General features: G+C 41.7%; 1 protein-coding gene across 1 annotated transcript; it reads left to right on the top strand.

Annotated features, from left to right (window-relative positions):
• Nucleotides 1-2,724: 2,724 nt before the first annotated feature.
• On the top strand, nt 2,725-16,404 carry FRRS1L (ferric chelate reductase 1 like). The gene is made up of 5 exons (XM_005296487.5): nt 2,725-3,139; nt 9,794-9,878; nt 10,359-10,497; nt 14,723-14,969; nt 15,492-16,404. Exons 1-5 carry the CDS (start codon nt 2,743-2,745, stop codon nt 15,662-15,664), a joined length of 1,041 nt encoding a protein of 346 aa, XP_005296544.2. The 5' UTR covers nt 2,725-2,742; the 3' UTR covers nt 15,665-16,404.
• Nucleotides 16,405-23,065: the final 6,661 nt, after the last annotated feature.

Raw genomic sequence — 23,065 nt, 5'->3', positions numbered from 1 at the left:
CTCATATGCAGCCCTTTTTGTGGCATTGGCAACCAAGCAGTATACGAAACTATTCAGCAAAGAATATCAGGGAAAACATTTACTCCTAGGAAACATGGCAGGTAGGGTGACCAGATGTCCCGATATTATAGGGACATTCCCGATTTTTGGGTCTTTTTCTTATATAGGTTCCTATTACCCCACACCCCCATCCCCATTTTTCACATTTGCCATATGGTCACCCTAATGGCAGGGCATGTTTAATGTCTGCACAGGAGGGAGGAACTCTAGACCAGATCCTCAGTTGGCATAAATCAGCATAACTCCACTGAAGTTAAGGACAGTGTATTGACTCTAGGTATCAGGTATCATCGTGATGGATTCCATATAAATACCTGTAATAAATAATAAAGATCCTAAAATGTTTATAACTGTAACAGCATAATCCAGTATTTACTGTGCAGCATCCTCCCTATCAAAGTGCCATAAGGCCTTTTTGTATGCATGGAAATAGATTATGCAGCTGACAGCTGTTCCATTGCTGAGTAAATGCTTCTTCAACAGCAGTTGATGAGCTATATTTAAGGGGAAAATCTTCATCAGACTTAATTTTTTGTCAAAAAAGAATAAGATGTAGCATTAGTTACCTTCCTGTTATCCTCTATCAAGCAATACTAAGTTTGGTAGCAACAAGTGGCTCACTCAATATTTGATGTTTTAGCCTGATGTTGCTCCCCTATAGCTTTCTGTAGGTTACCTGGGAGTGTAGTGCCTTTGCATCAGGCCTAAAATACTTTTGCACTTTTTTCTTTACTTTTTTTCTAAAAATTTCTAGCTTCTCCACTCAGCTAACATATTGCCATGTACTGACTTCTGCTTCTGTGCACCACTGTCCTCTACCGGATACTCAAACGTTTATTCTGAACTCCACAGTTAAGGAGCATAGATTATGTGGCAACTATAGCAGAGGATAAATAACTGGGAGCAAGAGTGGCCCACAGAAGAGCTTTTTAAAAATCAATATTAATAGATGTCATAACTATAAAGGGAAGGGTAACAGCTGTCCTGTGTACAGTACTATAAAATCCCTTCTGGCCAGAGACTCCAAAATCCTTTTACCTGTAAAGGGTTAAGAAGCTCAGGTAACCTGGCTGACACCTGACCCAAAGGACCAATAAGGGGACAAGATACTTTAAAATCTTGGGGGTGGGGGGGAAGGCTTTTGTTTGTGCTCTTTGTTTTGGGGGTTGTTCGCTCTTGGGACTGAGAGGGACCAGTCATCAATCCAGGTTCTCCAAATCTTTCTGAACAAGTCTCTCATATTTCAAACTTGTAAGTAAACAGCCAGGCAAGGCGTGTTAGTTTATCTTTGTTTTCTCAACTTGTAAATGTACGTTTTACTAGGGTGTTTACCTCTGTTTGCTGTAACTTTGAACCTAAGGCTAGAGGGGGGTCCTCTGAGCTCTTTAAGTTTGATTACCCTGTAAAGTTATTTTCCATCCTGATTTTACAGAGATGATTTTTACCTTTTTCTTTAATTAAAAGCCTTCTTTTTAAGAACCTGATTGATTTTCCTTGTTTTTAGATCCAAGGGGGTTGGATCTTGATACACCAGGGGTTGGTGGAAGGGAGGAGGGGGGATGGTTAATTTCTCCTTGTTTTAAGATCCAAGGGGTTTGGATCTGTATTCACCAGGGAATTGGTGAAGAGTCTCTCAAGGCTACCCAGGGAAGGGACTTAGCATCGAGAGTGGTGGCAACGGACCAGATCTAAGCTGGTAGTTAAGCTTAGAAGTTTTCATGCAGGCCCCCACCTCTGTACCCTAAAGTTCAGAGTGGGGAAGCAGCCTTGACAATAGACAAAAAAATTAAATAAAGGTTTTTACTTTTAAATCAGTCTGTGTACTGATATGTGCCTCTATAGTATCTAGGGCCTGGTTTACTTAAATAGTTTCTTTTTAAACTGTTTTTAGCATCAAATAATGTAAATAAGCATGTCAATATTAAAATTTTAAAATTTAATGAAGACCCTAGAAAAGCATATAAAGGAGGCAAACGGCACATGCCCTGCCATTAACATTAGTGTATCACAATTCAGGAAGCTCTAAACCACACGCTTAACTTTAAGAAGGTACTTAAGTCCCACAGTGGATCAGTTGGTGAATACCACCAAAGGGCTATACCATTGCCTGGAAGTATACCCAACACTTTTGTAGCATGGGCGCGAAGTCATTAGAACGTCTGTGATGCGTTATTTATTAATGTGGGGGGAGCTTACAAAAGTGGGTTCATTTACACCAGCACCCTCTGCTGATTCGTTTACTGGGTTTTTCCCTCAGTAAGAATCCGCTTGTTTCAGTTTATTTGCCTTGGGAAATTATTTCTGCCCCATTCTCTCTCACACCAGGGCAAACTGATGACATCTGTGGCCAAGCCAAGCCATAAGGTCCTCAGCATTTTCCGTGGAGCTCACTTTCCCCCATTTCAGTGCTGCACCACTGAGTAACTGCAGTGATTTATTTGGGAGTGGGAAGCGGATTAGAGGGAAATGTCTCATTCCTAAACAGTTCCCTTCACTCCAAACCTTTCATTACTTCGGAGTAGAGCGCGTTTGCCCTCCCTCCGGTCTACATTCTCACGTGTGAACGCAGAGCCCATCTGCCCCAAGCCGGTGGGGTTGTTCCCCTCGTCTCAGATTTCCGGATTGGCCCCTACATTGGGGCTTGATTTTAGGCCCCTCCCTTCTCATCAACCACTCGCTGCCATGGGGGCTCTATGCACGGGTCAATGGGGGAGGGAGGCCTGGGAGCCCCCTATTCCCGCTGGGGGGCGTCCAGCCCCCAGGAGCCCGCTGCCCCTCCCCTCGCAGGACGCCGCGCGCAGCAGGAGGCGGAGGAGGGCGCTGCTGCACGCCTCGCTCTGCGCCTCTCCAGGCTGCGGGGCCGCCATGTCTCCGCTGCGCTGGGGCGCTTGGCTGCTGCTGCTCGCCGGCCCCGCAGCCTCCACCGCCAGCCCGGCAGACGAGAGCGGCGGGGCGCGGGGAGGGGGCCGAGGGGACGGGGAACGCGGGGCCCGGGACGAGCCGCAGCGGCAGCACCACGACTCCTCGTACGGCACCTTCGCCAGCGAGTTCTACGACCTGCGCTACCTCTCCGAGGAGGGTGAGGAGGCGGGGATGGGGGGGCGCGGGGTGGGTATCCTCCTGTTGGGGCAGGAGGAGGAAGCTGCAACCCCCGGCCCGGTGAGATGCTCCGAGGCCCAGGGGGATAGTGAGCTGGGGGATGAAGCATGCAGGAGAGGAGCTCGATGAACTGGTGTGTGTGTGAAATATGCAGGAATGAAGGGGAGAGTGGAGCTGAAATGCACTAGGCGGGGGCGGGGGGGAAGCATGCACCAAGGGGAGCGGGAGAATGGAGCTGGATGCACGGGGGTGGGGGCGAATAATGGAGCTAAATGCACTGGGACACGGGCGTGGGGATGGAGCATGCACCCGAGGGGAGGGAGAGAAGGAGCTGGGTGCACGGGGGTGGATGAAACATGCAGGAGTGAGGTGGGAGAGTGGAGCTGAAATGCACGGGGGTGGGGAGGGAGAATGGAGCTGGATGCCATGAGACACTGGGAGGGGGGAACATGCACCAAGGGGAGCGGGAGAATGGAGCTGGATGTACGGGGGAGGGTGAAGCATATACAGGAGTGAGGGGAATAATGGAGCTAAATGCACTAGTCTGCGGGGGGATATGCAGAGCATGCATCCGGGGGAGGGAGAGAAGGAGCTGGCTGCACGGGGGAAGATGAAGCGTGCATAGGAATGAGGGGGAGACTGGAGCTGGATGCATTGGGACACGGGGGGGGGGGGGGAGAAAGGAGCACGCACCGACGGGACCGGGAGAATGGCTCTGGATGCGCGGGGGAGGAGATGCATTAGGACACTGGGGGGAGAATGGAGGGAGCTGGATGCATCGGGAGTGGGAGCTGCACCAAGGCCGGTGGAGGATTCATGGTGGGGGGGATGGGCTGCTCCCTTCTCGGCCCCGCTCCTGGCCGGGTCTCCGCCCCCGTCGCCCCGCTGTCTCTGCGAGGCGGTCTGTGCGGTGGAGCCGCCTGGCCCCGTGTCGCCGCGTCGTTTCAGCACGTTGGCTAGTAACTCGGCGGCTTTGGTTCCCTGCTGTGGCCGGGCGGGGGCAGCCGAGCTGCGGCTGTGGGGTGGCACTTTCTGGGGCACGTTTGGAGCCAGCTCCACGCCCGGCGGCTCCAGTTCTGCAGGGCCCGTGGCTCCGACTGCAGGCTCAGTCGGGGGGGGGGGGTGCCGAAGGGGGAGTGTCGGCGGCAAGGCCAGGTGCAAGGGTCGCAGTAGATTGAGGCTCTCGGTAAGGAAGAGAGGGAGAGATAAATCTGCCCTTCTGTGGGTCGAAGCTGTGTTTTGGGTGTCACACATATTTTCTATTGACAATCAAATGTTCTTCATCATGGGAAAGAGGACGGGCAAAATGAGCATAGCTCTCCCTCATCTCTCTGGCTTGGGCATCCCTCCAGCTGCCCTTCCTTTTGGCTGGGGTGCTGAGAGCTCTGCCTCCTGTCTCAGTTTACAATAACCACTATTGGAGTCTCCAGGCTTTGGAGCAAGAACTTGGAATCAGGCACTGCGACAGTGCTGGGGTCAAGGGACACCTAATGCTGTGCTCTGCTCTTTTGCAAGGAATACAACCTTGTCTCTACTAGAGCACGCTCAAGTGTTATCCTCTTGGATATACAGCCTTTCAGGCTAAATGTGCCAAGTCTCTATTACCACCACTTGCAGTTTGAAATCAGGGCTCACATGTACTCCCCGTGGGCAGGAGACCTGTTGCACTGGATCTCATGGAGCGATTGGAAGACCCAGTTAGGTTTCACATTTCTCTTAGCAGAATATCTGCTGTCTGTAGCCCATTTTATTGATGGTTCTGAGGTGCAGTCTATCTTCTGTCCTCAACCATCTATGCTATGGCAGCCAAGCATTCTCTTTTCACAGGTTACCTTAGTATAAAGATGACCTGTGATAGATGAAGCATATAGGATAGAGACTAATGTTCTTGACAGAAATCATGCAGTCACATTGATTGCAATATTGTTTTTAATGATGATGGTGAATCTTTCTTCATCTGTGAAATCCATTTGACAGGTTTTCCGGGTGTTTGATGGGTTGATCATGCCTGGTTGCCTCCACTCTGATACAAGAGTCAGTTCTTTCTCACCATGAGAAGTTTTCTAGTTGCTGTGCTGACAAGATTGATATGATTTAGATAAAAAAAATTGGCTGCTTTTGTGGTTGCAAAACCATTTCTGGAGGGGATAAATATATCATCTTCTCTGGCAAAGTTCTGGACAGTTTCAGTCACAGAGTTTCTAGCTACAGCCTGCGAGTTGGAGCCTTTACTTTCTTGGTTAGTAAAATTAAATAGGGAGGTATTACATCCATTATCCGTTGATTCGACTAGTGACTCCTTGAAGGAGGGCTGATTGCCAGCATCCCTCACATCAACAGTTAGGGTTTTATTTAAGAAGCCATCATCTTACCATAGCAGTCTTACCAGTAATTGCCCTGTTCCTAATCTTTTACCTTTGGGGGAAAGATTATTGTTAGAAATTGTGGCAAGACAATTTGGAACCGTAGACACTTCTCATTTCTCTCATCCCATTCTTTCAGTCTGGCATTAGGCCTGGATTTGGTATGAAAGCTGCACTAGTCACACTGATCTCTTAGCAATGGAAAGTATTCTCACTGATTATTAGATCAGTCAGAAGCCCTCCATTCATTTGTGACAAGATTTTCGCTGACCTGTTTGCAGACCATAGCTAGCTTAGACAGTGTTGCACTTGAGTAGTTCTTTCTTTCCTCTCTGAGAAATCCCAATAGGTGATTTGGGGCAATTGCCTGGTTTGCCCGGAGGGCTTCCTCTTCCAGGATTCCACAGGTTCCATATAATAGTTGAGATCAGCCAATGAGGTGGAGCTATTAACAATCCCTAAGATTTAAACCCATGGAGGTTGGGGAGGGACATTCATCAGTTTAGGAATTCACTTCCCTTGCTGGTTGGGTAGAATATGATTAGCTGATCTTTGGGCCACAGTGCAAGGCCCATCTTGTTTTCTCAGGCTTTTGCCTGAGCAGGGAGGGGAGTGACTGTGCTGGTGTATAATTTCATAAGGCGTGAAGAAGTCTCTGATTATTTTTTAACTTTTAAAAAGCCATGTGTTATGTCAAATATATATGTGCCTAGATATGTACTGAGCATATTTTATAAATTTTAAAATAAATGGGGCTGAACTTTAAAGCTTCAAACTTAATATGTGGCTGTACGTCGTATAGCTGCTTGGAAACGTAGAGGAAGGGAAGGGGTTAAATAACTAGGTTTTAGGCAGTGAAAACTTTCCTTTGCTTGCGTGCAGTAAAAGCTTTCAGTTACATTGCTGCCTGCAGCACTATCGAGTGGTGCAGTAGTGCACAGCTCCAATAGTATTATAGTGATAGTTGTGTTTCTGTTGAGTGGTGCAGCTTAAAACTCCTGAGGAAGTGAAAACGCAGCTGCAAAACTTCTTAGTGCCACAGCTAGTTCTTTCTTTTTCGGTCAGTTGAAGAAAAGAATATCAAATTCAAATAACAACATAAAGGTTGAAAACCTGAACCCAGAGAGATCAGGAAATTCAAAATGTAAGGTTTCAAAAACAATGTTCACTCAGCCTCATTCCACAAAGTGTACTGGTGCCAAGTGGACAAGTGAACATTGGTTTTGGAGCCCTGACTTTTTCATTATCTGGTTGTTTTGTGTTCAGATTTATGTGGTGTATTTTATCTTTAACCTGTCTTTTACCTTTTAATATAAAATTCATTTTAATTCTTAATGCAGAATTAATCAAAAAGGCCCTGTACATATCTGAGTTGGTGAACTGAAACTATATTGGTTTAACAGCGGTATACTTTTAACATTCATATATGGACAGAGACTTAGGAAACCTGGGCTCACTGCGTTGTTCTGCCACAGACTGCCTAAGGTCACACAGGAAATCACTTATTCTATCTTAGTGGGATTTTTAAAAGTGCCTAAGAGAGTTAGGTGATTAATGCCCATTGAAAGCTCATAGGAGTTAGGTGTCTTTTGAAAATCCGGTCCTCTGTGACTAGGGTCCCTGTGGCGGGGGGCACACTGAGATTGCTTAAATCAGGGCAGACTGCAAAGAATGGGGCAGACAATCCCCAAAGCTGGTGGATATTCCAATATTTAGATTCTTCAGCTTCTAGAATAACCTTACTGGTTACACGGAAGCCAAAACATAGCAACCCAGCCTTTGGGTTCCCCCCCAGACAGCCAAGTCAAATATGAAAGTTCTACCAATCCCGAAGGATTGGACACATTACCTCCTAAATTAATGAATATTCCAGATCTTATCCAAATATACGCTTACAGCCAGTTCTTATGAGTACAGTTCTGAGATCAGTTTCATAGTAGAGATGGTGAGCTTTCTAGTTGCAAAGAGTTCTTAGAATTAGTCCATAATTTCAGTCCAGTGTTTCATACCCCAGGTGATTTAGATGTGACTGGAAATCTCAGTCTTATGACTCAAACTTCCCCCAAAATAAAGCTCAAGCAGATCTGAGATGAAAGGATCAGATCCCAAGAATACTTTATACAGTTCCTGGGTAACACAGAGTTCTTGGATGAACAATAGGCTTTTGATGTAACCTTCTGTTTCCCAAACATTACTGGTGACTAACTACATGGATTAACATAAGGTAATTTATCCATTAAGCAGTTCATCACAGACTTTAAAGAGACACATAGACAATGACATGATCACACTCACATTTCATCTAAATCAGGGGTCTCAAACTTCCGGCCCGTGGGCCATCTGCAGCCCGAGAACTTCTCCAATGTGGCCCATGGGGCTCCAGCAATTTTGGGGCCGGGTCTCTCTCTTGGCCCCACCTGCCGCCCCCAGGTGCTTGCCCCCACGTGTCTCCTGGGCTATTTACAGTGGCCCAGGGCCATCACCGGCAGCGCAGCGGAGCTGAGCGGCTTCTGCCTGCTTGCTCCATGTGTCTGCCGGCTCTTCCCTACAGCCCCGTGGCGGGGCGGGGCCTCTGTGTGCTGCCCCCTGTGGCCAATGGGAAGCTGCGGGGGTGGTGCCTGGGGGCAGCAGCACGCAGAGGACCCCCAGCCCGCCCCGCCTTGGAGCCCCAGGTAAGCACCGCACCCCCCCGACCCTCTCACAGAGCTTGCACCCCCTCCACTCCCAACTCCCAGCCTCCAAACTCCCTCCCAGAGCCTGCACCCCCTTCCCTTACACCCCCCTCAAACCCTCATACTCCCTCCCAAAGCCTGTGCCCCGTCCCCACACACCCCGAGCTCCCAAACTCCCTCCCAGAGCCTGCACTCCAGAGCCCAACCTCTCACCCCTTCTGCACTCAAACTCCCTCTTAAAGCCTGCACCCCAGTCCTCTACCCCAAACCTCCTCCCCCATCCAGACTCCTTCCCAGAGTCTTAGGCAGGTGTGGGGCAGAGTTTGGGGGGCGGAGTTTGCGGGGGCCTGCTTGGAGGATTTGAGGACTGGCACTGGCCCTAAGATAAATTGAGTTTGAGACCCCTGATCTAAATGTTAATAGTCCCTTTTGATCTCTGAATCAGTAGCTATAGTAATAGGAACTGTCTGTTTACATGGTTAACATCTAACAAGATATAAGTAAACACATACAATTATTAATACTTCTAATTCTCTAACAATACTGGTTTACATTTCAAAGTTCTTGCCTATCTAACGTGGAATGGCCCGAATGACCATTTACGTATTTTTCTAACATGTCTCTAAAGCGTGGTGGCCAACCTGAGCCTGAAAAGGAGCCAGAATTTACCAATGTATATTGCCAGAGAACCACAGTCAGCAGGCCCCCATCAGCTTCCCCACCCTGCTCCCAGCGCCTCCCACCCACCGGCAGCCCCACCAATCAGAGCCTCCCCGTCCCTCCCTGCACCTCCGGATCAGCTGTTTCATGGTGTGCAGGAGGCTCCAGGGGGGAGGGGGAGGAGGAGAGTATGGCAGGCTCAGGGGAGGGGGTGGGAAAGGGTGGAGTGGGGGCAGGGCCTGTGGCAGAGTGAGGGGTTGAGCAGTGAGCACCCGCCGGCACATTGGAAAGTTGGCGCCTGTAACTCCAGCCCAGGAGTTGGTGCCTATACAAGGAGCTGCATATTAACTTCTGAAGAGCCGCATCTGGCTCCGGAGCCACAGGTTGGCCACCCCTGCTCTAAAGGTTGAATCTGGGTCATTTAGCCTGCGAACTGCTTACCCTTTCTGGCCATGTGTCACAGCCTCAGTGCCCCATCTTTAAAATGGAAGTAATGGACTCAGTTCTCCGCTGGATACAAAGCTCAAGTGCAGTGGAGGAGGGACTAGGAAGGAGCAGATTGCAGATCCCTGATTCCTAACTGACTTGTGGACAGATCTTCTGCCAGCAGAGAATAAAGTGTAGTGGCCTCTGGCTCCACTACACCCCCATCCCTCAAAATGCATTTAGCAAACAAGATAATCCAGCCCAATAATACTTCCTCTTATCTACTCTTTGCATGTTTTGTCTAGTTAGATTGTGAGCTCTTCAGGGCGGGGACTCTCTCTCTCTCTCTCTCTCTCTTACTAAGTTTATGTACAGTGCCTAGCACAATGAAGGCCTAATCTTGGTTGGGGCCTCTTAGATACTATTCTAATATAGATAAATAATAACAATGGCAATATTTGGATGTATTTCTCCGCATTCATTATTTAATGGTGGTTTATTCTGATTATACAGGTTACCCTTTCCCTACTGCTCCTCCTGTGGATCCATTTGCAAAAATTAGAGTGGATGATTGTGGAAAAACCAAGGGATGCTTTAGGTTGGTGTAGAATAAAAACGTAGACATCTTTCAGTTTATAAACATTACCTGACTTCACTAGGGGCACTAGTAAATGTCCCACATTCATTTTACTAAATGTTTGTTGTCTGCAGCTATTCACCAGGATCAGGGATTATGTTGTTCAAAACTTGATGAGCACTTACGTAAATAGTCCCAAAGAGATCAATGGATCGCATCTCTGAATAAGTGCTCACCGTAATGAGCTATCATTACCTTGTCTTACCATAAAGGGATAATTATCGTTAACACTGTAATTTATAGTATTATATATAAAATACAATATAGTATAGAAATGATATGTTCTACCAATATCTGAAAATTTTATTTATGTGACCACCACTATTAACAACAAATCATGCTGTCTTTAAGTTTTTGATGTAGAAACACAGGTAAGCTATAACAAAAAAAGCTGTTCATAGTCTGAAAAAGGTACATGTTCTGTTTTCCTGTTTCATTCAGGTATGGTAAACCTGGATGTAATGCCGAGACTTGTGACTATTTTCTCAGTTATCGTAGAATAGGAGCTGATGTAGAGTTCGAGTTGAGTGCTGACACTGATGGCTGGGTGGCAGTAGGATTTTCTTCAGACAAGAAAATGGTAAGGCCAACAACATTTAATGTTTCATGTTAACAAGTATACAAGCTTTTATGTATTAGAATAGGCACAGTTTATATTGGATTTGAAAAATATGTGGCAGATATAAAGAAAGATACACTTTTTAATGAGAAATAATATTTAATGCTTGCATAGTGCTTTTCATCTCTAGTTCGCAAGGCACTTTACAAAGGAGAGGTGAGTATTATTTACCCCAGTTTTACAGATTGGGAAGCAGAGCTGTAAAGAGATGAAATGAAAACCAGACAGCAAATCAGGCCAGCAGATCAGGCCTGCTGATGCCTGGTCAAGTTCCCTAGCCACTGGACTGTCCCACCTCCCTTCAGAATGAAAGACTACAGTGATCTTTGGCTTTTGCTGTTGAATGCAAGACTGTTAATGACTTTGCACCATTTAATTCTAAAAAACCATTCAAGACTAACAAGTTTGTCTTCTAAGTGTTCTGTATCAGTGTTTAATGGAACAAAGTATACATCAGAAATTAGCGAAGGGTAACGTTTTCTTGAATAAGTCAATTATTTTCCCACTGTATAAATCTGGACTTAACCATTAAACTCTCAAGGGGATGCCCACTGCCTCTTTCCTCCACCAACACCCCACATTTTCAGAAAAGCCAGGTGAATTTAGAGAGAAAATTATTATTGCTAATATAAATATATAATGCTATATAAAGCAAGCCTATTTCAATTTGTTCTTTTGCTTTTTAAAAAAGTTTTTAAACAGGGTTGCCTCATATTTATACTTGTTCCTGTGATTTTTATATTTCAGAGCATTGTTTTTATTGGGATTTTATGAGGAAAGCAAGAATTGAGGAATATAATTCTGTTATACAAATAGCAATTCTCATTAACATATTTAAGCTTAGAACACAGTTTATAATGCTATCTATAATTGATTGCATATTGAAACATACCCCCCATCTGCAACTGAAAATAGTATTTATGTAATACATCCCAAGTCAGAGGGCAAGTGTAATTATTAAGTTGCATGTGGACTCTATACAATGGAAAATGAGAGAGTGTTTAATGGTCCTTAATCAGAGTCCACTGAAGCAATAGAAAGACTCCCACTGATATCAGCCACTGACTTTGGATCAGGCCCAAAATGAGGAGCACAAAGAAAATGTGAGGGGAGATGCATTACCATCCTACCCATGTATATGGTATTATGTTGGAAATAAAAGATACTAATCAGTCTGCCTCCAGTATGCATCATGGAGTCTTAAGAAATAGTTGTAGGGGCACATTTTTAAAGGTATTTAAGAGCCTCAAGATCCAGATAGGCACTTAGTGAGATTTTCAAAAGTACATAGGCACTCCCAGGCACCTGTCTGCACCTTTAAAAATCTGCCCCATGTCTATATCAGGTTAACAGTGGTAACATGCAGCCTTATCATATATCCAGTAGATGGCACCCCCGCACAATTGTAATTTTAAAGTGAATGCTTTGGTTTTCAAACCTGCTATGTATGAGATGCTGTACATCACTTAATCAGGCTACAATGCCATTTGTCATTTCAGTCTTTATTGCTTATTGTATCTGTTAATTTCATCTATTTTTCCCAGTAATTTCCTGGCCAAACGAGTGTCCTAGAATATGTAGGGTTTGTTGTAAATGACTTTGAGCTTTAAATTTAAATAAATAAAATATAAATAAATAAATAAATAATTTATGGCTTTGTGGCAACAGGGCTGCAGCACTCATTCCTCATCAACAAAATTCTGCCTTAGTGGAATCAAGTCCCGGTTTCTGGCCTGAGCAGCCAGACACAGTTCAGGGAAGAAAATAATCTTGATTCTTTGATGGATTATTTCTTCATTGCCCTGTGCAGCTTTTAGTATTCTTTCTTTGTCTTGAATAGCATAATGCTCATTCCATTTTTGTGCTCTCTCTTGTTAAGATTTTGTACTCCTTTTCTATTAACTTAGGTTCAGATTTTATTATTTTTATTTGTTGACTCAGAACCATATTCTGATACACTTGCTCATGCTGAATAGTACATTACTCCACTATTTGTCCAGTTGAAGTGGATGGGACCACTTGTGGAATGTGTTGCCACCCTTTGTGAGCAAAGGTGTCAGAGTCTGGCCCTTATTTATTCAGTGCCAACAATGTGCTTGTCGCTGTAGTATGCTCAGAAATAAGGACAATCCATGTCTTGAAGCATTTACAGTCTAAAAGACATAGAAGTTGGACCCACCGAGAACTCCAGAGGTAGGGGTAATTAGTAGGGCTTTGTTTGTTTGTTTCACCTATAACTATTATGAATTAACTTTTTGTGGGCATAATGCAAGAAGTCAGTATTTAGGACAGATTTCAATGAGGAGAAAGTGGTTGTTCATGGTGAACCGAGGTTGAGAGGTCATTCCATACAAAGGGGGCACTGTAGAAAAAATGCACAGAGATGGGTGGAGAAGAAGGAACTGAATAGGGCATCATGTTTGGCATCACTGGCGGAGTTATGGGGTGGGGGAACCTGATAGGAAAAAAAACCCAAGATGTGGGGCAGGGTGGAGTTCTGCAGAACCTTACCAAAAAAGATCTAGGAAGTTTAAATTCAGTGTGGCATGTAAAGGAGAACCAGTAGAAAGATTCCAGATGAGGATGATATGGCAAGAACAACTAGGCAAGGAAAATAATTAAAAATCCATGTTTTTTTTTAAATTGATTGAGTTGATGTGTTAGGGAGCTACACTGCAATTTTGACTACAGAATAGTTCAAAACAACATTTTAACTTGGTTTTGTGTTTGGTTTTTTAATGTGGAAGGTGCTATTTTTTGAAAAAAAAAACCTCGTCCTTAGAGGTGAAGAATTTTTGCTCAAACTTATAAAAAAAGTTTTTGAAAACTGTGACAGAAAACAGGAGGGTAGAATGGAAGCACTTATATAACCTCACCTGTAGCAGTCACCACCTCTCCCACAATAATACTGAGCACCTGGAACTTTTCAAGTTCATGTCTTACCTAGTTCTTCCATTTTTCAGCAGTTGTATAAGAATCTACACAGCAATGGCAGCTAAATTAATGTGCCACCCCTTACTTTGTCCATATCCATTTTGTTCCCCAAAAGCAGTTTGTGCTACCAGGATTAGGTGAGCAAAGACAGTTATGAATCTTTTGCAACATGCATAAAAGAACAGACTTACTTAAGGATAAAGTCAGCAGACATTATTGCCTCCTTCATTGTGACACATTGATGACAGTACTATGGCTGTGGGGTATATTGTTAGCCAGTACTAACATCTACAACACTGGCAGTAACCCAATCTTTACTTGCCAACAACCTACAAAACTTTAAGATTTATTCCTGATACTAATGCTTCTGGGAGGGCTATCCTTTTGGAAGTAATATTGTGCCCTGAAAGGTTAAGTGTCTTTTCTGCGTCAACGGTGTTTTTGTATAATTGTTTTAGGATTACAGTCCTTCTGTGAATAGCCTGCACAGGTAATTGTCATAACACTTTTTTTTTCATCCACTTGTTTGTTTCTTAGATTGTGTTTCTTTGTCACTGCCTACAATATGTGCAGAAGCAAATTTGCCATTTAACTTAATTCCTACTTTGCACTTAGGTGATACATAATAAGGGAAGGAATTACAAAAAACACTATTGAATTAAAGTGGATTCTTTGCAGTTATGCAATTATCCCTTCAAATATTTTAGATTTGTTTCCTGCTGTTGATTAGATTATATAACATTTAATGTAATGAACTTTACACCCCAAAAGTTCTGTTCTTCCTCTGTTTTTGTTGTGGTACAATATCTGGGAAGTTTGCTATTATGAACAATAAAAAAATGTTACTTTTTCTTTCTTGTTACTTAAATTATGTCAGGGAGTTGCCATCCTACTAGGATTTAGTATACGTCTTGGGGATGTGGAAGCAGAGAAAGACCTGACAGGAAGGGGATGCAATGCATGACAGTTCTTTCTCTGCTTCCACAGGGAAAATCAAAAAGTGGCTTGCATACCCATAAACAGATAGAAAAAGTAAATATTACCATTGACTTTTTGCTGCACAAGCTGCAGGAGAAAATATCCAGGGATTTGTACAATGAAAGAGGGAACTAGAGCCTTTATTATGGTCAGCTTTCATAGTGAAAATTAAGTAATGCGAATACTTTTATGGATATGAAAAAAATTATTGCATGTTGTTGGTTTTCTTTCTAAAAGTAAAAGAACTCTGACTCGTTTCTTTCTTACTGTTTAGGGCGGAGATGATGTCATGGCTTGTGTTCATGATGATAATGGAAGGGTCCGAATACAGCACTTTTATAATGTTGGTCAGTGGGCTAAAGAGATCCAGCGAAATCCAGCTAGAGATGAAGAAGGGATTTTTGAAAACAACCGTGTGACTTGTCGATTTAAACGTCCTGTGTATGTTCCCAGAGATGAAACTATTGTAGATCTTCACTTGAGCTGGTACTATTTGTTTGCTTGGGGTCCAGCAATTCAGGGTAAGTTGATGGTATGTGGCCACAACTGCGTTCTTCAATCTATTCCATCATTGTAAAAGGAATTAAAATAGTTTGCAAAAGATGTTCAGATTTCTGTTTACAATAGCAGTGTGTGTATATATGTAAATTAAGGGGGCAGTGTCAAGTTAAGTCATATAAAAATTCCTTACCTACTTTTTTTTATTATCTCTACTCCCAAAAGCTAAAATTGATTGTAGATGCTTCAAAAAGACCAGTTCGTGATTCTTCTGAAGGATATTGTTCATAGTTTGTTGTTCAGGTTTTGTATGATTTATTCAGAGTTTTACCTTCTGGCACTATGTTAACTGTTGATGTAATGTGTTTTTGTGAAGATTTCCTATTTGGCTAGAAACACCATTTTAAACTTAAGAAAATCCTTCTTTTGGTATAGTAACTAGCAATAAGAGGAGGTGAGGTTATCTAGCGGAAAAGAAAGAGAATCAGAAGTGGTTTAATTCACATGCTATGCTCATCTCTTTTTCTATCCTTTGTCTATTAAAGGTTCTATAACTCGGCATGATATAGACTCACCGCCTGTATCAGAGCGTGTTGTCAGTATTTACAAGTATGAAGACATTTTTATGCCATCAGCTGCCTATCAAACCTTTTCTTCTCCATTCTGTTTGCTTCTTATTGTTGCACTGACCTTTTATTTATTGATGGGAACCCCATGATCACAGCTGGATATGTATGGAAGATTGTGAGAATTTGTTAGTGAGAGTTCCTCAGGATGGATGCGTTTTCTGTTGGAATTCATATCACATCGTCTAGCTGTTTTATTGACAATTTCATCTTCTCAGCAAGGAAATAACCTATCCTTTGAGCAGTAAAGGTGTGCCAAATAATTAAGAATAATCAAGGAGCAAGTAACAAACCATTTCCAGTGTAACTACTAGTTGTTGTTTAATGAAAAATACTTTTGTAAAATGTGTGTGTGTATGTTGGGGGGAATTTAGTAATGGACATCTAGAATTAAATTATTTAATACACAGTTTCCTTCAATTCAAAAAATAAAAGTTGGGGAAATATTGTCTGTTAAATACTTGTGGTGCAGATAGCACACCTGTTTCTGAACTCAAAGTCAGGGTAATGTCACGGCACTGCTGTTTAATAAGGACTGCCTTGTGATAATGGGCTTTCACCTCCCAAACTACTTTGAATTTGACAAAAGCAACTCACAGGCCTAAATGGTTCTGGTGCTTTCCAAAACCAGAAAATGCTTCACATTCCCAGTACAAACAAAATTAAACTTCCCATTACAGAATTCTAATAATTGTCTGTACTATCAAAATAATTCTTAGACACAGCCATACTTAAGAAGCTTTTTATTAATGAGAGAGGATGGTATATAAACAAGGAAAAAGAAAAAGAATGCTGGTATAAATTCTTCATGATACAGAACAATTCCTAAAAATATATAGAATATAGAAGCCTCTGCAAGCCATAAAACATCTTCCAATAGGCATAGTATGTTTGTTTTTTATGAAAAAATGTTACTTAGATGTAAATGTCTTTTAAACAGCTGTTTTGCAGGAACCCTAAGGTGTCTGTTCTCACCTTGCTATGTGCCCTAAATCCCATTCATGTTAAAGATGAGAAGGAGCAGCAGCTCATTGTTCCCAGAGCAATGCAAACATGATCTATGGTACTAATATGGGAATAAATAAAAAGAGCCTTAATTTCAATTCCATCAGAACCATAGGTAAAATCATATTTATCCACTGAGGAAAAGACAATTCAAGCATGACAATAGATTTTAATTTTTTATCCTTAAAAGAAGTATTACAGAAATGGAAAGAAAATAGTTAAGTGTTATTGGAAATGGGAGTTGCAGAAATGTATCAAATGATAAATAGATCACAACTTATTCTAAAATGTTTTGGGTTATTGCTGTACATTTTCACTGTCTACATGATAGGGAATTTAAGATTAGGGAAGGGAAGCAGCTGTCTCTTTAAATACCTGATCATGCAGATAACACGTGCACAAATCTTCCATCCACTCAAGTGGGAGTTCTGCATGCTTAAGGGGTTGCAGGTTCAGTCCGTAATTTATACTATGGTATTAGGCTGTTTTACCAAGAGTACACAGGGCTTGGCATGTTTGAGAACTCTTTAGCTTTGTGTTCTTGTAGAGCAGGGGTTCTCAAACTGGGGGTCGCAAGGTTATTACATGGGGCGTCGCGAACTGTCAACCTCCACTCCAAACCCTGCTTTGCCTCCAGCATTTATGATGGTGTTAAATATATAAAAACTGTTTTTAATTTATAAGGGGGGGTCGCACTCAGAGGTTTGCTATGTGAAAGGGGTCACCAGTAAAAAAAAGTTTGAGAGCCACTGTTGTGGAGTGTCTTAGAGATGATGTTTCCATCTTAGTTACTGCATGGCGAGGCAATAAGAAAAAAAATAATTGGAGTTTTGTAATTTGTGCATCATTACTCAGTGTAAAATTTAAAGGTTGATTTTTTTTTTTAAGGCTTTGCATTCCTCAAAACCATGTGCTTAAAGTATGTAAATGTTTGGTTTAAATGATTATTTGCCTCCCTGGCAAGCTTTTTTTCCATATTTAAAATTGCAACATTTGCTTCAAAAAGGAGTATTAATTAGAAAAGCAGTTTAAAGTGTAAAGTGCTTCATAAATAGTGACTTTATCTTAGTGCATTTCAGTAAGTGATCCCTCTATACCTGATTAACCAACTAATTAAATATGTGATAAAGTATAGTTGTAGTGGGTCAGATCCTTGCCCCGATAAGGTCTGCTTTGTGGAACTCTGGGAGCAAATCATAGCCTTAATGTGTCCTAAGCAGGCAGCTCAGAATCCTATGATGGCATAGAGCTGGGTAGCTGGCTCTATGCCATAGTCTCTAACACCGGAGAGAAGAATGTGGCCAAAGCTTGCTGTGTGTCCCATGTGCTGCTTAAATTACAGCAAGGAGCCTGTTCAGCTCCCAGCCCAGGGCCAGTTTTACTACCAGCATAAGTTAAAGTAGTCTCAGGCCTGCTCTAATTTAGAGGCACTTGCAGTAACCCCCAAGGAGCTGTTCCAGCAGCTATAGATTACTGGAGCATAACACAAACCTACCTTTGGCTCTCCTGCCTCCTCTTGACTCCTGGCTGGCCCTCAAAATTGAGGTCAGTATATACAAAGACAGTAAAAATAACACTAAAGTACAAAGAGAGATTAATCAACCTTACAAAAGTAAACAGATTCAGAGCTGCGGCTAAACCGTAGCTCTTATTGTAGTCCTTTGTGTCATGCTAGTGGAGAATATACACTATTTCAGATTACAGAGCGTTCAGGGCTGGTGGCTGAGACTATGCCGTACATTAAGGCAAAAAGCAACAGAGGGTCCTGTGGCACCTTTAAGACTAACAGAAGTACTGGGAGCATAAGCTTTCGTGGGTAAGAACCTCACTTCTTCAGATGCAAGTAATGGAAATCTCCAGAGGCAGGTATAAATCAGTATGGAGATAACGAGGTTAGTTCAATCAGGGAGGGTGAGGTGCTCTGCTAGCAGTTGAGGTGTGAACACCAAGGGAGGAGAAACTGCTTCTGTAGTTGGATAGCCATTCGCAGTCTTTGTTTAATCCTGATCTGATGGTGTCAAATTTGCAAATGAACTGGAGCTCAGCAGTTTCTCTTTGGAGTCTGGTCCTGAAGTTTTTTTGCTGTAAGATGGCTACCTTTACATCTGCTATTGTGTGGCCAGGGAGGTTGAAGTGTTCTCCTACAGGTTTTGTAACTACAACATCACTGTCTCATTCACCTGCACGTCCACCAATGTTATATATGCCATCATGTGCCAGCAATGCCCCTCTGCTATGTACATTGGCCAAACTGGACAGTCACTACGCAAGAGGATAAATGGACACAAGTCAGATATCAGGAATGGCAATATACAAAAACCTGTAGGAGAACACTTCAACCTCCCTGGCCACACAATAGCAGATGTAAAGGTTGCCTACCCCAGTCTAGAACCTGGATCAGCTGGAGTAAACAAAGTTAACTAAATAAAACCTAAATATTATAAACGTATACATTCTGCAGGGATACAATCAACAACATCCATTTACACCCTAATCTTATAATGTATAGACAAGCAGTCTACTCACATGCTACACAATGCGGAATGCAAGCATCAGTAAGTATTTTTAGAATAAAATGGGTAAACTGATTTATTTAGTACAGTGGTTCTCAAACTTTTGCGTTGGTGCCCCCTTTCACACAGCAAACCTCTGAGTGTGACTCCCCCCCCTTATAAATTAAAAACACTTTTTTTATGTTTAACACTATTATAAATACTGGAGGCAAAGCATGATTTGGGGGTGGAAGCTGACAGCGACCCCCCACAAAATAACCTCGCGACCCCCTGAAGGGTCACAACCCCCAGTTTGAGAACCCCTGATTTAGTATAATCATTAGATAATGTTTAAACACTAAGGAGGAGGTTAATTATTTCTTATGCTTACTGCTTTCTCTTAAGTGTTTGAGGTGTTTACTTAAGACTGGATTGTGTCACCCTTACTCACGTTAATTAAACTACTCAATATGTATAAGAGAGGCAAAATCTGACCCTAAAGAAATTTCAGCTTTTATGTAGATTCTATCCAGGCTGATGCAGACTAAAGACCACATTCTTCGCTAAAATACATATTCACATAAATTCAGAATTTGACCCTAAAGGCTTGAATCTGCCCTTTGAAATATGGAAACACATCACCGGTACAGGATCTTGACAAATCAGCTACTGGCCATGAGAAGCATACTAGTCATTTCACAGGGAACACAGCTCTATATGCTTGAGTATCAGGGTGGAACTCAGCTCTGTATCTGCTCAAGGGCTTTCATTGTAGATCATGGATTTACCCTAATTTAATCTCATTGTGTTAGTGGCATTTCTGCTGTGTTGTATCAGAGTTGCATTAGGATCTGATACACCATTAAAATATGTCCAACTTCTGTGTGGATACTTCTGACAGGTCTTTGGTTTTAGGATTCTAAATCTGTTAACCTGATGTTGAGAATATTTTAAGAATGATCTACAGCAGCAGTTAGCTATTAACTTTAGCCAATTTTTTTAAACTTGAAATCTAAAGTTACTGCCCCAAATCCATATTTACACTCCTAAATTAGTCAGATTTTTCTAAAGTGCTGAGCAGCTGCAACTCCCATTTGACCTCCGTGGCTACTCACGATAAAAACTATGCACAGTAATCACTGTGTGTAGGGGTGAATCCTAAGGCAGTTTCATAGACTCTTTACGCTTTAGATCATTCAGGTTCAATAATGCAAGGTATTTCAGATTCTGAAAATGGAAACATTACATGAATAGATAAAGAAGTCTTTGATTCTGTGGAAAAGAATACAAATATTCTTGCATCTTTTCATTGTAATGCTCTTCTATACAAAGGTTAGAAAAATAAAAAATGAAAGCAACTTCCCTGTCAAAATTAATGTTGAAGTAAAGTAATTTTGCTTTAGGCTTTTTGGTTTTGTAGAAATCAGAGAATCCAGTAAGATGGTTTTAGAATGAAAAGTAATTGGGAGCATGCTCTGGAGAGTACAGTAAAACAAACCACTTTGCAGCACAGATTCCTTAACCCTTTTTATCTTATTTTCAAGGGTTTTTTTTTTCCACTGTGAAGGAAAAAAGAAGTTTGGGGATAAGAGAATATTGATGTATATAAAATCAGTAGAATTGGAGGTGAAATGTAGATGCCACATTAAAATCTAGGAATATCAACCTTTATATTATCAACAATGAATTTCTTTAAGCAACTGTATGGACGACTACACCCTGGCAATACTAGAGCGAGTGGTATTATATACAGCATTGATTTCTTTTTTTCTGATTTCACATCTGATGTTAAAGTAGTAATAAAAAATACAGCTACCATTGATTTTTTTCAAATCTGAAAATAGTACCATGTTTACTGAAAGAAAATCAAGGGCAAAATACATATTGATTTCAGTAGGGCCAGGATTACACCCTAAAGATGTTTCCAGCCTTGACTAAAGATGGAAATTTTTGTTCCCATATATTAAGTATCATCAGTTCTGTTTAGATTAGGACAAATGTCTGGTTGTACTCAGTATTTCTGGTTAGTGCATTCTGAGGTCTGGTTAGCTTCAACCTTTTTGCGTGATTAAGACTGTAAAAGTATGCTAGCTCTTGCCAGTTTGTTCAGTATTATATGAACAGTAAAGAATGTATCTTATGTCAGCATTAAATTTTAATTTTGTACAATGTTTGTGCTAAAAATGAAATTTTAGTCTAAATAATTGATATTCACATGAAACATGTAACTACAGTATTTAATATTAAGCATGCTCTTCATTGTCTATCTTGAGCCCAGTCCTCCACTCCTTTCCAGCTCCCATTTGAAGTCATTGAGTACTTTGTTTGGTGAGAGTGGAGGAATAGGCTCATTGAGGTTTGGTTGTCAAATACCTAGACAGAAGTTCTTAAAAATAAACTTTTATGTTAATGCATTGGAATTTGCAGAAAGATAAAACTGAACAAATAATGAAATTATTTTCACCAACAGGACTATTTTATAATCCATGCATGCCCTAAAACATTGCTTTGTAATATTTGTTTTATACTAATTGCATTGTTGATGTTCTAGTGGACTTGGTTAATTGTCTGATAATAATATATGCAAATATTTATAAACCTGTTATAATAAATGCCTTTTTACTGTAAGAAATTATGTGGTATGGCATTTATAAAAAAATCATAGACTTTACAGCTAAAATTATAGTAGCTTTCCTTATCACGTGGCATCTTTATATTAAGTTAGCACTTTCAGTATAAGGCACAAGTCCTGCAAACACTTAGTCATGTGCTTAACTTTTACTATCATGAGTAGTCATTGAAGTGAAGTGTTAGATTGTACACTAGATAAGTAATGTGTGAGAATCCCAGATGTCAAAGCCATGATGCTCCTGCTCATATTCCCTGACTCTAGGTGAGACTGCCTTTCTGCTGAAGGGAATAGGTAATGCCTCTTTCCTGTGTAAGAACAGACAGAGGGAGGTGGGGCTAAGAGAGGATACCGTACTGTGGCCATTTTGGAAGGAATACAGCTCTAAAGGTGAACTAATTTGATGTGACTTCGAGCTGAGTTGCTCAACATTCTCCACCAGCATCTTCGATCAACAGGTGCTAGACAGTCTCCTTCATAACCTGTTACTGGAGTACCCATGTTGTAGTACTTCTGAACATCAAAGGGCACTGGAAAAGAGGGTAAGTCAGAGCTGGCCACCCAAACAATGAGACAGTCAAATATCACACTCATCACCTTGGGCCTTTCAGAAGTGCCCAGAGATGAGTGTGAATGATACTTATTTTTAAAAAGGTGCCATACAAAGCAGTGAGCCTTACTTCAGAGCCAGGCACATCAGGTAAAATTATACTTAAGAATAGAATTACAAAATATCTGTATGAATTTGTGCTGGGTTGTCCCCCTCACATAGGCTACATAACATGTTTCATCTACTAGGATTCTTTGAGTTCATCAGCAAAAGAGCAGATAAAGGAGTGTGAGCTGCTAATCTATCTGGATATTCAGAAAGCCTCTGACAAAGTCTCTGAGAAGAAGAAATCAAAGAAAATAAGTAATTACGGGGTGAAAGGTAAAGTAGATCAGATACTGTCCAAAAGACAGAAAATGGGAATAAAGGATCTATTTTCAGCATATCAAAAGATTAATAGTAAAGCATCCCAAGGTTCTATACTAGTAACGATACAGGAATCTTTTTTAATCATCTGGAAAGTGAGGCAGACAACAAGATGACAAAATTTACATCCAATGCAAAAACATTTTAGACTAGTCAAGACTCTAGAAGACTGGGGAATTACAGAGAAATTTAATAAAGCTAAGTGAATGGGCAGCATAGTAGCAGATGAAATTCAATATTAAAAATGTAATTAATGCACCTGGGGACAATAATGTAAATTATGCAAAATTTGCTGGGTGTACATCAACTATATTACTAAAGGGAGACGATCTGGCTGTCAATGTGCAAAACTTGATTAAAGCCTCTCTTCAGTGTACAGAAACTATAAAAG

Source organism: Chrysemys picta, chromosome 2 (genome assembly GCF_011386835.1).
Source record: "Chrysemys picta bellii isolate R12L10 chromosome 2, ASM1138683v2, whole genome shotgun sequence".
NCBI lineage: Eukaryota > Metazoa > Chordata > Testudines > Emydidae > Chrysemys > Chrysemys picta.
The sequence above is the reverse complement of the archived record's forward strand: the minus strand, read 5'-3'. Positions and strand labels throughout refer to the sequence as shown.

What these genes read in the sequence shown, in the direction of transcription:
- FRRS1L (XM_005296487.5), top strand. Translation starts at nt 2,743, where the DNA reads ATGGGGGCTCTATGCACGGGTCAATGGGGGAGGGAGGCCTGGGAGCCC. An exon ending in GCGCTACCTCTCCGAGGAGG is followed by an intron (nt 3,140 to 9,793) that starts GTGAGGAGGCGG and finishes CTGATTATACAG; the next exon opens with GTTACCCTTTCCCTACTGCT. An exon ending in TTTCTTCAGACAAGAAAATG is followed by an intron (nt 10,498 to 14,722) that starts GTAAGGCCAACA and finishes CTTACTGTTTAG; the next exon opens with GGCGGAGATGATGTCATGGC.